Here is a 17,209-nt window from a genome sequence, read left to right as displayed (position 1 = left end):
TAATTTAAACAGTTTTTTGCATCACTTCTTATTACTTAACTGTAAGATTTTATAAGATGAAGGGGAAAAAAAGAAAATCTGTCAAATATATCTGCCAAAAATCGGCATCATATATCGGCCATTGGCTGCCCTGATCTCTAAATATCGGCATCGGCCAGAGAAAACCCCATATCGGTTGACCTCTAGTTCTGGTTGGCTGTATGCACTATTAAAAACATTTGAACATTTTGTGCACAGTATTTTGAGAGAATGATTCACATGATTTGTAATTTGTATGAAATGAATGAAAACTTGCAATCTGTTTAGGACAATTACAAAGTGTTCAGATCACTGTGTTAACTGTTTGGAGAACAGTGACCTGAGTTTGGAGAAATGGGTCAAATCGATTGAGAAAACTGTATTGTGGTAGCGTTCTGTTAATTATTTTAAGGAAAACCATTTACCTCAGAATCTCCAGCTGACAGTTTGGAATCTTCAGTCCATCAGAAAGAAGCTTTACTCCAGAATCCTGAAGGTCATTGTTACTCAGGTCCAGCTCTCTCAGGACCAAGTTTGAGGATTGTAAAACTGATGACAAACTCTCACAAGACTGGGAAGTGAGATTACATATGGAAAATCTAAACAAAAAACACACAGTAATTGCATACAGATTAAATTCAACAGTGTGATTTTTAGTAATTAACTTAAAGGAAAAAAACATTTAGAGTATTTGAAACTCAAACCTCAGTATCTCCAGCTTACAGTTTGGACTCTTCAGTCCATCAGAAAGAAGCTTTACTCCAGAATCCTGCAGGTCATTGTTACTCAGGTTCAGCTCTCTCAGGACCGAGTTTGAGGATTGTAGAGCTGATGACAAACTTTCACAGGACTGAGCAGTGAGATTACACCCACATAGCCTGTGTAGAGAACAAAACAGTGATATATGTGTGTTTATCAGGGAGGGTTTATAATCTGAACTGTATGTTTGTACTAAACTCAGTGTAATGAGAATTTAGCCATTAAAATGTTATGAGGAACTGAAATAAGCCCAAATGCCAGGGCATGTCAAAACATCTTATTCACAACAAGTTATTAACTCATCACAAAAAGTTATTAACTCATCTGTGCTCAACACGGCAGCAAATCGTACATGAGTGCAACTGATACAGTTCAACTCAAAACTCAGAATCCGGTCATAGCAATTCTCAAGTTAACCCTTGTGTGGTGTTCATATTTTTGTTATTCAGCCAGTGTTCGTGGGTCTGGGGGACCCGCTGCATTTTTGGGTTTTTAATTCAACATAATCAAACTATTTATGTTAAAATACTCAACAGATGTTTACTTCATCCCAATTACAAGCAATATAAACAGCATTTATGGTTAATATTTCCTCTTTAGCTTTGTTAGATCACATTTAAGAATTGTAACCTTGTGCGGGAACGGCAGGGGTAGAAACAAAACTCACTTTTGCACTCACACTCTCTCACACTTACACACAATCTCTCTTTCACATGCATGCACACACTCACGCACGCACCCACACACACGCACACACACACTACATATACACACACACACACATACACACGCACGCACACACTACACACACACACCACACCACACCATACTTGGATATGTGGTTTATAGGGACTCTCCATAGGCGTAATGGTTTTACAAATGTACAAACTGTATAATCTATTCCCCTACACTAACCCTACCCCTAAACCTACCAATCACACACACACACACACTAACCCTACCCCTAAACCTACCAATCACAGAAAACTTGTGGCCTTTTTTGAAGTTCAAAAAACACCATTTAGTATGTTACACAGATGTCCTCATAAACCATGTTTACGTTGTAATACTCAAGTCATTATACACATTTGTGTCCTCATAAACATATGGTACAAGAACACACACACACACACACAATAACAGCAAGGCCTGACAGGAGGAGGACAGAGTAAAGGTACACAGGACCTAAAATTTCCACACTTTTATTAGCCCCGGGTCCAGTGGACCCGAACAGCCTGTGTGTAATATAAATGTGTAGGGGGGGGGTGTACAGTGTGTGGTCATTGAAAATGTGTTTTGATATATGTTCTTCACAGAAAATGAGCCAAGGCCAATGAGTCTGAGGTTGAAAAAAAATTGATCGTATCATTTTTCTTTTGATAAAAAATGAAAACAGGTCCTACAGACCCGAACACCATACAAGGGTTAAGTCAAGTCAAATCTTCATTTATATAGCGCTTTTAACAATGTATTGTTCCAAAGCAGCTTTACAGTGATAATAGGAAACTAAAGTGTTTTGGCTTTACAGCAGCTCTAGAATAAAGTTATTGTCCAGCTAAAGTTAGTTTGATTGATTCACTTCCGTCGCAACGATCATTAGTTATTAACTTAGGGGCCGCTAACACGACACCGTTTTAACAGAAAACGTAAGTTCTTTCTGCTTCCCGGACAATGTTAGGAAGACTGTTCAAAAGTTTTGGTGCTAAATAGGAAAAGGATCAAACCACGAACACACTGCTGAAGTTTCATCAAGATCAGTTAATGTATGCAGAGGTTATAACACACTTCGAGCTGTTGTCAAAAATCCGTCCGCAATTTAGCATCCTCAATGCACACCGAGTTTGGTCGCGATCGGATGAATTCCATAGGAGGAGTATTTCAAATTCCACAGCAAGCGTTTTCCAAACAACCCATAATAGCCGATTTCCTGTTGGGCTGGCGTATAACTTAAGAGTGCGAAAGTTGTTCGGCCCGATGAGATCTATATGTTTACCGAGTTTCATATTATTACATGTAAGCGTGTTTGATATATGGACCAAGTTTTCGGACCCTGTTCAAGGGGGCGCTGTTGAGCCCCCCTGCCACACCCGGGTACCAGATTCAGCCCGGCCCTGATGGCCGCGGGTTCTGACCTGTGTGCAAAGTTTCAAGAGTTTGAGCACGTTAAGGGCCCCAAAAGCCCCCGAAACCTTGAAAAACAATAATTCTCACCCAACAGACAACTCCCCCCAACACCCAACAGACAAATAGTCTACGCTAATATTAGTCTCTCTGTTTATCCCGAGATTTACCACAGTCTGCTGGATCCAGGCCGTATGCGGATCTGATGAAGGACCTGCGCCTGGACACACACACACTCTGGATCTGATGAAGGACCCAGAGTCCTGCATGGGTCCGATTTTGTAAATCCGCACCGCAGTGCTTAAAACCGCATCCGACCCATTTTCCGACAGCAGCACTAATTAAAATCCGCACCCGACCCGCTTAAAATAGAACCGACACCCGACCCGCACCTGAAATAAAATCAGTTTAGACTATCACATTATAGACACACTAACAAAAAAGGTCAGAAGTTCATACAGAAGTTATTACACAACCATTAAAGGTAGGGTAGGTAGGAATTTTGATTGTTTTGTTTGTTTAAACTGTCTTTATATACCAATACATAATTAAAATGTAAGTGCTCTGAAAAAGAGAGTATAAAAATCGAGTGAGTGTAGACCTTTTAATCTGCAATAAACACAGCTCATTATTTCCATCCGGGACGAAACAATTGATTGGTTTGGGCGACTGTCACTCTCTCTCGCAACCATGGGTTAGGGTTAGGGTTAGGGGAAATGAAGATCCAAGCCCCAGACCTGAGGTCTGAGTCTGGTTACGCACTGGCCCTACATCACATGACCACTTTTAGGTCTATCCAAGTCGGACCCCAATCCCAAGTGCACGTCCCCACTCAACTTGTGTCTTATTTTGAATTTTGTTATAAACAATAATCTCCTTTTGAGTCTCATTTCGCATACATGTAACCAACCTATCCATTGCCATCTGATAAAGTTGTTCTCGTTACAGAGTCCCGGGTTCCTCCCAGGAGGGCTACATCAGTCCGGGGTACATTCATTAGGTTTGGACTGGTAGGGGTTAGGGCCGTGTTCCGGGGTACATTCATTAGGTTTTGGACTGGTAGGTGTTAGGGCCGTAGTCCGGGGTACATTCATTAGGTTTTGGACTGGTAGGTGTTAGGGCCGTAGTCCGGGGTACATTCATTAGGTTTTGGACTGGTAGGTGTTAGGGCCGTAGTCCGGGGTACATTCATTAGGTTTTGGACTGGTAGGTGTTAGGGCCGTAGCTGAATGTACCTCCCGGGGTAATACCACAGGGTTTACGGATGGTAGGTTTAGGGCTGGCGTGTGTGTATGGTTCTAAAAGAATAGTGTCCAGTTAGAAAATGGCTAAGAGTGTAGCACAAAGTAGAAAGAATTGGAAAGGATAGTAGAAAAAATCTCTCAAGTCTAAGTCTCATTTAGGCCCCTTGGATATTGGGTGTCCAAACGTTTAATCCACTTGCTTTCAGCCCTCAAGCGTTCTTTGAGAGACCATCGTGGATTAGTTTGGAGTCCCGTGATCCGAAAGGAGTCTAGACCGTGAACCAAAAAGTGCTGAATCAGGTGCCTACGTTTTTCTATTTTATGCATTACATTATGTGCATGTTGGTAAGCCCTGACCCGAAGCTCATTCTTGGTTTGGCCTACATACTGTTTCCGGCATTTGAGACAATAGACCAGATAAATACAATTCACACACTCATGTGACAGAGAATGAGGCAATTTAAAAATCTGGCCGTTGAATCTGTTCTTGACCCACAATAATGGTGTATAGTATTTACATTTACCCAAGCGGCCCTTACAGAGAGGTTTGGAGAGTTTGCTTCGTACCAAGAGATCTGAGATGTTTTTGTTTCTTCTGTAGGCTGCAATGGGTTTGTGTTGTTGTAGATACTTTGTGGGTGTCATGAACTGTAGAAAATTAGATTTTACGGCTAGATTGAGCTGTGTGCTGGAACTCGAGAAATGCGACACCAAGGGGATAATTTTGTTCCTGTTCAACGTGTCCATGTCAGCTAGAGGTTTGGGTTTATCAAACGTTCTGAGCGTGTGCCTTAGAAAGGAACGTGAGTATCCACGTTTTCTGAGTGCTTGAAAAAGAGTGTTTGTAGCAGAAAGGAAAGAGTTATGTTCCGTGCAAATACGTTTGAACCTCAGTAATTGAGATTTCACAATTCCCTTAAATGTGTGTTTTGGATGAAAGCTGTGTTTGTGCAAGAGTGCGTGTGTGTCAGTCTCTTTAAAAAACACTTTAACCCTCTGAGGTCGGCAAACGCGCCCCCGCGTTTTGCTGGATTTTTTTCACATAGAAGCAACATAAACTTAAAAAAGTCCGTCATTTACGGTCATATTAATAAAATAAATACATGATTATAAACTATAGAGGGTCTTCTTTTTTTGTGTACACTCACATTAACATCAAAACCTTGTTTTTATTTTTAAATAAATAAAATAAACAGGGTGCGCTTTCAGCTCACTCTGTCTCCGCAAAAATCTTTTTGAAACAAGTCTGGAAAATGAACTGAAACTCAGCTAATACTTATCACACAACCATGAAACATGCGTCTAAAGAAAGCTTTAAATTTCTACTTTTAAATAAAACAATTCACATTCAAAACAAATATTCTCCTGCAATGTAATCTGTAAGAAACTAAAGAGAAGTACAGTTTCTCCCGTCTCACCTAATTATCGGTAATGAGTTCACACCCACTCGCAGAGCGCGCTATTCATAAGATAATGAGCTGAGGTGATCTATGCAAAATAAGGTAAACGCCCCCTGAAATGCCTTAAAACCAGCAAGTTTCATTTATTCACTTTCCTGTGCTGTTGGAAGATGACACGAGTTCAAATTTTGCTCAGAAGAAGAGCAGGACTCTGACGACGAACGTTTGTATTTTGAGCGACGAACGTTGAGCGACTTGATCCAGCCGTGGATAATATTTCGGGTAAGTCTTTTTAAATTTACTTGCATTAGTTGACACATGTTCGCATTTATGAGGAAAAAACAATATTACGTGACAGTTCTCCATTATGGACGCGAGCGCTCTGAAGCAGCACTAAAAGACTTTCAAACTTTCACAGAGACTTCAAAACAGAAAGCACAAATCCATTCTTTAAAACGAATTTCGTTTTGTTTTAATTGTATCTTAATTTTAATATTATTTTCATTAACAAATTTCCTGGATTTAATACATAAAAAGTAAATAGGCTAGCAATCACAACATAAGGTGCTTGAACTGGAGATCATCATGAATGATGAGGAAGATTGTAACTCAGACGAACGGCAGCATGTTCAAGAGTGAATTGATCACGCCGAGTAAACACCGAGTTTTCACGTGAGTAAATACGTGAACTCAAGTGGTCTAGTGGTAGAACATTTGCCTAGCGTGTCAGAGGTTCTGAGTTCGAATCTGCACTCATAGTTTTTTTTTTTTTTTTGTCAAATCAGATTATGTTTATCAGTGGTTGTATATCAGGCAGAGACATGTGTGTGTGTGTATTTTGTTTTGTAATTTCACTGGAACGAAAAGAGAGTCTCCACAACGGATTGAAGCGCGCGTCCGAGTGAAGACTGCGCGAGCCTAAAACAAACACAGTATCCGCGTCTGACTCGCGGGAATCCACGGCGCAAACCTGTGAGGGGCTGTGTTTTCTCGAGCCCCATATCAGCTCAAGAAAACAAGTTTATTCAGATCATTACTTGTTTACACCGTCTCGCAGCGCTGTGAGGAATAATAATAATAAGGGAAAATGTCCCTCAAAAGGTAGATGTAAACAAACTATTAAAAGGTAAATATAATTTTTTTTTCTTTAAATAATTTTTATTGTGTTTTATTAGTAACAAATTTGGGGAGAGGATAAATATTCCAAAACTGAAAATACAGTATGAGAATTTACTGCACAATTACTAGACATGTTTACCTTGGATATTATACAATTTACAAGCACAATTTGTGGAAAAAAAAATGTATATAAAAAATATAAATAAAATTTATTTTTGTGTATAAATATATACACATGTATATGTGTGTGTGTGTATGCACATATATATATTTGTATAAGCAACGTATTAAACTGCAAATTAGCATTTATATTCCTTATAATAAAAATGAAAGACCTATGTTACAGACATATGAAAGACAACATTTCGTTGATTAGTTTTGGATAGATTATACATTTTTACTGTAAAATATCTGCCACCTCAAATAAGCTTTTATTTGCCAATTTTTTTGTCAAAAATAATCAAATAATCAATCAAATCCTTAACTTTGAAATATGTATGATAAAATGTATACTTTAGTTTGTACAAAGAAAGATTACACTTGAATTGTTGTTTATTTAAATATTTACAAGGTAGATGTAAACAAACTATTAAAAGGTAAATATAAGCCTTTTCTTTAAATAATTTTTATTGTGTTTTATTAGTGACAAATTTGGGGAGAGGATAAATATTCCAAAACTGAAAATACAGTATGAGAATTAACGGCACAATTACATGTTTTCCTTGGATATTATAGGCCAAATTGCAAGCACAATATGTGGAAAAATAAAAAAGAATTGAGATGCTTCCAACTGTTGCTCTTGCATTCTTGTGGCTCAGTGACTCACCTGAATGAATGGCTCATTAAGTATGCGGTCCTCAGGTGTGAACCACTACATATGCATGATCTGTGACGCCCACTCCGCATATGGCCTTTCCAAACAGAAAGTGCTTTGCAAAATTCAAATCAATGTATTGTGTTATGTGAAGGATTAGGCAGGGTGATTTTCACATAATTTTGAAGAAAAAACACTAGGCGATGACATCCATTAGACAAAAGTCTTATTGGCACATATTTAGTGTGTGTTTTGTGGTCTTATTTCAGAAACTTTAGTTTTTAGTTTTTTCAATAACCACGCATAAACATTATTCTCTCAAAAATGCAGACATGTACATTCTTGTTGCTCACATATTATGGTAGCCCTGTTTGTGCTAAATAGTGTGTAATTTTTTTTTGCCATTACTATGTTTATAAGCAACTGAAAAAAGCACAAATGTCAGGGCATGTCGGAACATCTCAAGGACCCCAAAAACACCTCAGACCCCAGAGGGTTAAAATCCAATTTCCCAGAGGAAAGAAAATTAGGACCCTTATAGGATACCACATCAAGGAAATTGACCTCTGACTCGTGGACGGTGAATTTAATTTTAATGGACGCTTGGTGTGCATTCAATGATCCCGTGAACGCGATGAAATCCTCCATTGTGTGAGTCCAGACACCCCAAATGTCATCTAAAAACCTGTAGTAGGCAAACGGCTTTTTTTCTGCCGCATCCAATGCAGTCTCTTCCCAATCTGCCATGAAGATATTGGCATAAGATGGTGCGAATTTTTTACCCATAGCGGTGCCCTTTACTTGTAGATAAAATTTAGAGTCAAATTCAAAGTCATTTTTGGTCAAATTGATTTCGAGTAATTTTAAAATGTAATCATCCGGTCTTTTGGAGTCTGGAAATTTTTTCATGAATTTTTTAACCGCTTCTAGGCCTACTGTGGTCTCAATATTTGTGTATAGACTGTCAATATCGATTGTGAACAAAAGGGCATCCGAGGGAATTTTTAAACTGCCAATTTTAGAAATGAAGTCATAGGTGTCTTTTAGATAACTGGGGTGTCTGACAGAGAGAGGGTGAAGAAAATGCTCAAGAAACTCTGCAATGTAATAGGTTTCACTATTGCAGTCTGAGACGATCGGTCTCCCCGGGGGCACTTGATAAGGAATACTCCAATTCTTAGGTTCCTTATGAATTTTAGGGAGTAAGTAAAACCTTCTGGGTCTAGGAAGACTGTCTCCTATCAAATACTCTTTTTGTGCCCCACTAATAATTTTCCTCAAACACATTTCTTCTAAAATTTCTCTAACCTCCCCAATGGTCTCTGTAAATATCGGTTCTTCTAACATTCGATAATGTTTGCTCACAGCTAATTGTCTGTTGGCCTCAAAGATGTACTGTTCTCTGTCCATGATCACCGTTGAGCTTCCCTTGTCTGCTGGTTTCAAAACAATATCCCTATTTCTTTGTAAGCTTAATAATGCTTTTCTTTCTCTTTCCGACATGTTAGTCTTTTCTTTTAAACCCCAATTAATGTGTTTGTAAGCATATAAATCAGCTGTAATCAGCTTAGAAGTTTCTTTGGGCAGACTGGACAGAGCAGGTGTCCAGTCTGAGGGATGAGTAAAAGGAAGTTTCTTTTTTGTGCTTTTCTTCCCTTCAAAAAAAGTCTCTAATTTAATTCTTCGATGGTATTCTTGTAGATCTCTTAAAAGCTCAATTCTTTGTGTTTTGAAACCTAGTGGGGTGGGAATGAAAGAAAGTCCCTTTGAGAGTGCTAATTTTTGTTCACTGCTGAGAGCCAGCGACCGCGAAAGGTTGACGATGAGTTTATTGGAGCCCCCTATTGGGCTTGTGCTGGATGACAGTTTAAAGATGTCATCCAGAGGTCAAGAATCGCCTTCGCTGTCGTTGGTCTCCAATGGACCCCATCGTTCTCAACATGAAAGAGTGCAGAAGGAAGTAAAGGAATGAAGCTCAAGTGATTTTTGATGTGTGTGTTGAGGTGCTCTAAAATACTCTGTTCGCCCTGGGGGAGTGTTCTAGAAAAATTAATCAGCGGGAAGAGAATCTCCGTCTCGGGGATTCTCTTTTTGATGATGGCGTACACCCTCTGTAACTCGTTTGTGGCCGTCATGCGGTACCTCTGCTGTCTATTGTTTAATCCAAATGCCACAATCATTTTGTCTGGCATGGTTTCAAAGACCGCTTTCTCAATTAAGGTACCCGCATGATGGATTTTGGCCCCAGGATAGCTCTCAATTTGTAAATCAGGGCAATTGGACGCCGGGAATCTCGCTAGGTTTGAGTCTCCGATTATAACGAATTTTTTGTTGATTTTCAGACTCCAATCAGTTAATTTACGCCTCGTGTTAATGTGTCGATTAGGTAACCCTAATGGAGAGGAAGACAGCCTAGGGGCTCTGCTGGCGGAGCCCAGTGTTTTTGGTGTTGTGGGCCTAAATATGGGTGCTAGTCTAGGCAGTTCAGGTGACGAATTTTCTGAGTCTGTTTCCCGGTTGTCCGATACCCCGATTTGTTGAGCAGCTTCCTCTAAGAAACCCGAGAGTAAGGCCGATGGGCCGAGTGGCTGATCAGAGTGTTCTGAAAAAAGTAGGTCACTCGAGTGAGTTGAGCCCTCTTTTTGGAAAGGACAGGGGTAAGAATCCTCTTCGCTGGCGGGCGCTAAAAGGGCCACCACAGGTTCCTCCGTCCGCTGGGGGTCGGTGGGACTCGAACCCCGAACCACCTCAGCAGGGGTAGGGACCTGTGTGGTCTCCCCCAGGGGGGGCACAGAGTCTTTACAATGTTTCTCTTTACGGTTCTTCTTGCTCGGTCTTTGGTCAAGAGGGAGAGTCTCTATCAGTTGGATGAGAGGGAGCTCTGATTGAGGCTCTGTCTCTCGCAAACTCTCCAACCCTTGGACCTGAGGGGGTACAACGGCCTCTATGGCCTGTGGCTCGACAACCTGTGTGGGTTGGAGCAATTCTCGAGGATCTGCTCGAGGGACCGCTTCATCAAGCGTCCAATCCCCTCTCGTTAAAAGACCCGGCGAAGTTTGAACTTCAATTGTGTTCGTAATCATGGGGGGTCGAATCAGTGAGTCAGCCATTGTCCGTGTTGGTGTTTGTGTTTCTCTGTGTGGTGTTTCTGTAACTCGTGGTGGTGTTCTCGAGATGTTAGTGGTCTGTGCGGGGGTGTGTCTCCCCCCAGCCACCACCTCTGCGTAGGTCGGGGCCCGCGCCATCTCTGCTGCAAATGCAGAAGAAGAACCTGGCATCTCTGCCATAATGAGGGCTTCCGCCTGCTGTATCGACCCATCAGTGATTCGTGCATAAAAATTCTTCTTAGCCCAGCCAGTAGCTATCTCAAATGCTTTCCGCCACTGGTGGTGGTTACTCAATGTGCGGATGTTTTGTAATGCTTCCTCGATTAAGGTCTCATAATGCTGCTCTAGGATAAGCTGTGTTTCAAATGCCCAGTTTTTGGCATTACCCTCGAGTTTAGTTTTGACCTCTTCACCCGGAAACGCTGGTCTAATCGTGTTAGTGAGTAACCGCGTGAGTCGTTGGAAAGTGACCGGTTGATTGTCTGTAACCTTCGTTGTTACATTGTTCAAGTGGTGTACGAGCCTAATAATGTCGTAGAAGCATTTCATTGTGTTTTTTAGTACTGGCTGGGCTGGAATGTAATCACTCTTTTGTGTGGACGATCGAGTTCTTTCCTCGGTCCGGTCGATTCTATGAGTAAAATACCGAGGGGTTCTATCTCTGTTCCTTTTCTGAGTGGTAGTATGTCTATCGATCGAGACTTCAATATCTCTAAATTTCCCCCCATGATTTACAAACGAGACTCTTTTGTTGTTGTTATGTTGTTTCGAGTTAGAACGTGGAGGAAAACTGTAAGTAGAACTTCTTCTCTGAAATTGTACCGAGGGTCTCGAATCTTGACGAGAGTGACTAGAGTAACGACTCTGTTTTCGAGGAAGATAGCCATCCTCCTCGACGTTGTCTTCAAAAAATTCGCGCTGTGCGCGTTCATTATGGTCGAAGAGAGGAGGAGTTCTACTTGGTGGTTTTGTCCCATGTCTCTTTCCACTATTGTTTCTACTCTGTCTTTTTCTTTTATTGGTAGGCCTCTGAGAGCCTGCACTCATCACATAATTAATGGGAGGCCTGTTTGGGCCCAAAACCATCTCATAGCGTCTGGGAGGCCTATTTGTAGCTGCAACCATCTCATACCTAATGGGAGGCCTGTTTGGGCCTTCAACCATCTCAAATCGCTCAGAGCGACTGGGAAACCCGTCCGGGTCTTCAACCAGTCTGAACTCCTCATCGTGGAAAAACATTAGGCCTCTGAGGGGACACAGGCCTGTGTCCTCTGGCCGTGTTTCTGAAATCCCTTCTATTGCGACCATTTCTGTGATCAAACAATTCGGAATTTCTAATCATGTTTCTTCCCCTTTCTGTGGGAAAAACATCTGTATCCCTAGCACGATCCCGTGCATATGAAAGAGGATAATCTGTATCCCTAGCACGATCCCGTGCATTTGAAAGAGAATAATTATAATTAGTTCTGTTTAGAACAGGAGAACTGCTGGAGAGTCTGATTTTATAGCGTGGAGTGTCTCTCTGTCTCACACGATCATCAAAGACTTTCATCCTCACAGTATCTCAATCAATCCCGAAATAAAAATATATATAAAAATTATAAAATTAAAAGTGAAGGAAAGAGTGAAAACAAATTAATAATAATAATAAAGAAGCCCTCGCGACGTTTCGGTATGTGGGCATATGTAACAGAAAATCAAAATGAGAAAAATATATCTTATATATATATATATATATATATATATATATACTAAAAAAGTATCATATAATATGTAAGATATATTTAATAATAAAGTTGTTTTTGAGTAGTTTTCCTCTTGGAAATCGAACAGAAAATCAAAATGAGAAAAATATATCTTATATGTATATATAATAAAGAAGTATCATACAATATGTAAGATATATTTAATAATAAAGTTGTTTTTGAGTAGTTTTCCTTTTGGAAATCGACGTTGAAGAGAGAGCAAAATTGTATCTGCACAACCACAAAGTGAAGTGAGAGGAGTGTGCACGCGCAAATGCGCGTCGCCTTATATAGATTCCTGTTTGAAAAAAACTTAACGTTCACGAGCCGGCTAATTAAGCTTTAAAAAGACTAAAACAGAAATCCAACTCGGCGAATTAGTAGAAAGTAAGTATAAAAACAATTGTAAAAAAAGATTTTTGCGAAAAAAGTTTATATAAGAGAGTTATGTCGAATTATTGTGAAACTAGGTCACTCTCTCTTATGCACCCGGTCGAGCAAGAATGAAACTCAACGACTCATCAAGTCAAATGGTGATATAAAATCCAATATTTATTTTAATACTTCAAGAAAGGTATGTGGATGTAGCTGGAGTTGTACTCAATCATGTGGGTGTAAAAATATTCTTGTATGTGTACTGTGTACGTTGTAATTAATTTTTAAAGTACTAAACTGTGGGACGACATCGGATGACGTCATCAACATCGTTCGTCCCGAGGAATGTGGCTGTTGTTCACTGAAATGAGTATTTATTTAGACCACAAATCCACCTATTTTTATTCCTAAATCATGTTTCACATAATCCTAAAATCTTAATCAGTTGTTATTATGATAAAGTGATCTGATTTAAGAGGAAACTCATTTTGTTTTTTTAAGATTTCTAAAGTATGTGCTTAAAAATGTTTATTTTAAAATTCTTAATTATGTATCTAAAGTGGGAATTTCTCCTTTTGGATCATTTTGGATTCTGTGAAGTAATTTATTTATCCAACTGAACTTGTATGTGTATGTAGTGAATATTTTGTTGAATTATTAAGCTAGTCTCAAACTGGATTGAGTTGTTCTTAACTTCCAATCCATCTTTTAAACTTAAAATCTGTCTTTTTTAACCTTAGATGTACTTTTTGGATTTTTTACATGCATGTGTGTGTATATGAAGAAATATTTTTTACTTATTATTATTATAGGAGATGGGAAATATGTGGTCTAAATAGGAGTGCCCTCTTTTCGCAAAAATCTAACTTTTCCTTTTTATATGAAATCCTACTCAAAAACAGTGTGGAAAAATCTCAAAGAAACAGTGAAATGTATAATAGAAATGAATCAAAGGAATCAAGGAGGGGAAACAAAGGGAAAAGGTCTCCATAAGATTTATTTAGAGATTAATGTCACCAAACACTTTCATATGTCCAACACTTTTAGTGAAGGTTAACTATGGATGTTGTGTTGTGTTTATATGTGTTATAAAATAAATGTGTGTATGTATATTTGCATATGTGTACTTGTCCCTCTCCCATAAGAGCAATTCTGTTTTTAGAACATGAAATATGTATTGTAAATTACTATGTATCATAAAACAATCTCCTGTGAGAATGAAATATGGATTTTGTGTTCTATCAACATGTGTGTATATATAAATATATATCTCCATTTATGTGTGTGTATATGTGTATGTACAAAATTACTCTTCCCGCTCATATCAGAGTCATATCATTTTTAATGTACTTCTTATTTGAAAAAGCATACATGTCTGTACACACTATAGTCTCTACATTTTAACTTTTCTGAGTCTTATTTATTTGTGTATTAACTCAAATATCCAGAATGTAATAATTATGCCATGACACTTCATCTGTTTCCTCACACTGTTTTACTTTGTTCTGCTAACTCTTAGCTCTAACATGACATCTGGAACATAGTAAGCTTTGTTACATTTTTAGTCAACAAACCAGGAAAAGATAGGGGCACGAAACCTCTAGATAGGGCCCGACAAGGGTCACCCAAAGCTCAGAGATGCAGGCACTGGCTAAGTTAGGGGAAATGAAGATCCAAGCCCCAGACCTGAGGTCTGAGTCTGGTTACGCACTGGCCCTACATCACATGACCACTTTTAGGTCTATCCAAGTCGGACCCCAATCCCAAGTGCACGTCCCCACTCAACTTGTGTCTTATTTTGAATTTTGTTATAAACAATAATCTCCTTTTGAGTCTCATTTCGCATACATGTAACCAACCTATCCATTGCCATCTGATAAAGTTGTTCTCGTTACAGAGTCCCGGGTTCCTCCCAGGAGGGCTACATCAGTCCGGGGTACATTCATTAGGTTTGGACTGGTAGGGGTTAGGGCCGTGTTCCGGGGTACATTCATTAGGTTTTGGACTGGTAGGTGTTAGGGCCGTAGTCCGGGGTACATTCATTAGGTTTTGGACTGGTAGGTGTTAGGGCCGTAGTCCGGGGTACATTCATTAGGTTTTGGACTGGTAGGTGTTAGGGCCGTTAGGGTGAGGGTTAGGGTTAGGTTTTTTGTAAATATTACAACAGCTCCTCCCTCTCTCCGGCACTAGTCCAGGAAAGAGAGGAGACTGAGGAAGGCACGGGCCGACGCATGTTAGACTATACCATGGCTCCCCCTTGGAGCGCGCTCCTCATTGGAGCTCACCATTACTAGACTTCCAACTAGGTTCATGACCATAAGGGCTCTCGTGGGTAGGGTTAGAACAAAAGCAGGTACAGACCTTAGTTGTATAAATCACAAAATTACTATAGATAGGTATTAAGACAAAAGTGGGTAGAAGCCTAGGTCTACAAACACCCGGGTTACTACGGGTAGGGTTTAGGACAGAAGTAGGTAGAGTCCTAGGTCTAAAAAACAACCGGGTTACTATAGGTAGGTTTTAGGACAGAAGTAGGTAGAGGCCTAGGTCTACAAAACAACCGGGTAACTATAGGTAGGTTTTAGGACAGAAGTAGGTAGAGGCCTAGGTCTACAAAACAACCGGGTAACTATAGGTAGGTTTTAGGACAGAAGTAGGTAGAGGCCTAGGTCTACAAACAACCGGGTTACTATAGGTAGGTTTTAGGACAGAAGTAGGTAGAGGCCTAGGTCTACAAACAACCGGGTTACTATGGGTGGATTTAGGACAGAAATTTGTAGTCCAGATGACCTCCCTATTCCCCCAAGCCAATGCGAGAGGGGAAATATTCAAGACACTCTCATCAGTAGTGAACCTCAGATTCCTCGGGTGTTTCGGCCCTTAAAACACTAGACACCCTCCTCCGAGGCGGCCTATCCTGGATGATCAGTCCAGGACGAGTGTCTCATAGCCAATTTCTAATCGAACTAGACCAGATCCTCAAATACAATGTGGCTGGGTTCTGGTTCCAAGATTTTATCGGGATTGAAACTAACCTCCATCAGGTAAGAACACGAAACAAACTAATCTCTCTTTTACATTACAGGACCACTGCAGACTGTGCTGATCACCAAAATGGAACGCCAGGTAAGAACACGAAAGATTTCCCCTGAAACTAATCCTTCTTTGACCTTCCAGGACCACCGAAGACCGTGCTGATCACCCAACGAAATACCAGGTAAAGACACGGAAGATTTGCCCTGAAACTAACCGCTCTTTTTACATTACAGGACGACTGTGCTGATCCCAAGACGGAATCCCCAGGTAGGAACACGGAAAAACTTCCCCTGAAACTAACTGCTCGTTTTCCATTGCAAAAACCGCCGCAAGCCGGACTAATCTCTGAATCGGAACTACCAGGTAAGATAGGAGAAGGTAAGAGCTTCAAAGACGACCAGACCTCTTCTCCTTTCTAGAAAAAACGGTTTCACGTCGAAATAACTACCCAGTCTCTCAACCTGGTCAAAAGAAGACTCCCAATGGGGCGGGCACCAAAACTGGCGGATGCGGAGCATCAAGCTTCTACCAGTCTTTTGCCCTAAGAGTCAGGACCAACCAAACCGACATCATCCCATTACAGGACAACCGCTGGCAGCACTGACTCCTAAATTGGAGCTCCAGGGAAGAGAATCCACCCTTCTACCATAACCGAAGACGATCGAACCATCAGTGTGTAAGCATGTTGTTTGCAAAAAATGTACTGTTGCATGGAAGGTGCTATCCACCCATAGAAGATCGGGCACCATTTAAGACCTGTTTGCCCCAGGTCACCTTCCCTGCGTGCTGTCCAAGTGGACCCAGGGGGGCTGGATACGTACCGCTCTCCCAAGTAACCCTTCGTTAACACCGCAAGGTATCCAGGTTACCCGAAAAAAGCCTGCGAGAGATGGTCTACATCAGGGGGCCCTTTGTCAGTCCCACTGACTCAACACACAAAGAGTCTTGCCCAGGAAGTCCCCAAATAGCAGCAAGCACTGCCAGGTCCTTCTAATTCCAAAGACAAGACCCCCTGCACCCACTCTATTCGATGGGTCGAGATTGGCGGATGCACATTTCTGCACACCAAGCTTCTACCAACCTCTTCCCTCAAGAGCGGAAGGGGAAACTACGACTGAACAGACCCTAATCCTTACCAAAGGACGTAGTCGTCAACCGCAGATGCCACCAGATGGCGCAACTCCGATGTATACCTTTTTGACCCGGCTATCACGACCGTGGTAACCCCAAAAAAATTTTTTTTCTCGAAATTGTAGTTCTCCGCTCCTACTCAGATCAACCACTCGAGAAACCACAAAACCGCTCCTCTCCAACTCTATCACGAACTCCTTGGGGGAGGAAAAAGCCAAAATTCTATCCTGGGAAAAAAAACGATTTTCTGAAGCCAGGAGAACCCCTATTCTCCAAAGAAACACTCGCGATACTCTCTTCCCGATCTTAATTCTCTTTTCACCGAACGGAGACAAAGAGA

The 17,209-nt window shown here is 40.7% G+C and overlaps 1 protein-coding gene across 1 annotated transcript in view; it reads right to left on the bottom strand.

Moving 5' to 3' along the window:
- The window catches only part of LOC311277420 (uncharacterized protein), a gene marked incomplete at its 5' end in the record, with an annotated part of 199,500 nt that extends 190,615 nt beyond the window's left edge, over positions 1-8,885 (bottom strand). Inside the window, 3 exons of the mRNA XM_084387737.1 lie at positions 444-617; positions 723-896; positions 8,821-8,885. Coding sequence (XP_084243863.1) covers positions 444-617; positions 723-896; positions 8,821-8,885 — 413 coding nt within the window. The remainder of the gene's footprint in view (positions 1-443; positions 618-722; positions 897-8,820) is intronic.
- Between the last annotated feature and the right edge of the window lie 8,324 nt (positions 8,886-17,209).

The sequence above is a fragment of the Rutilus rutilus genome, assembly GCF_951802725.1.
Source record: "Rutilus rutilus genome assembly, chromosome: 18".
Lineage (NCBI taxonomy): Eukaryota > Metazoa > Chordata > Actinopteri > Cypriniformes > Leuciscidae > Rutilus > Rutilus rutilus.
Note: the sequence above shows the minus strand (reverse complement) of the source record. Positions and strands in the feature narration are given on the sequence as shown.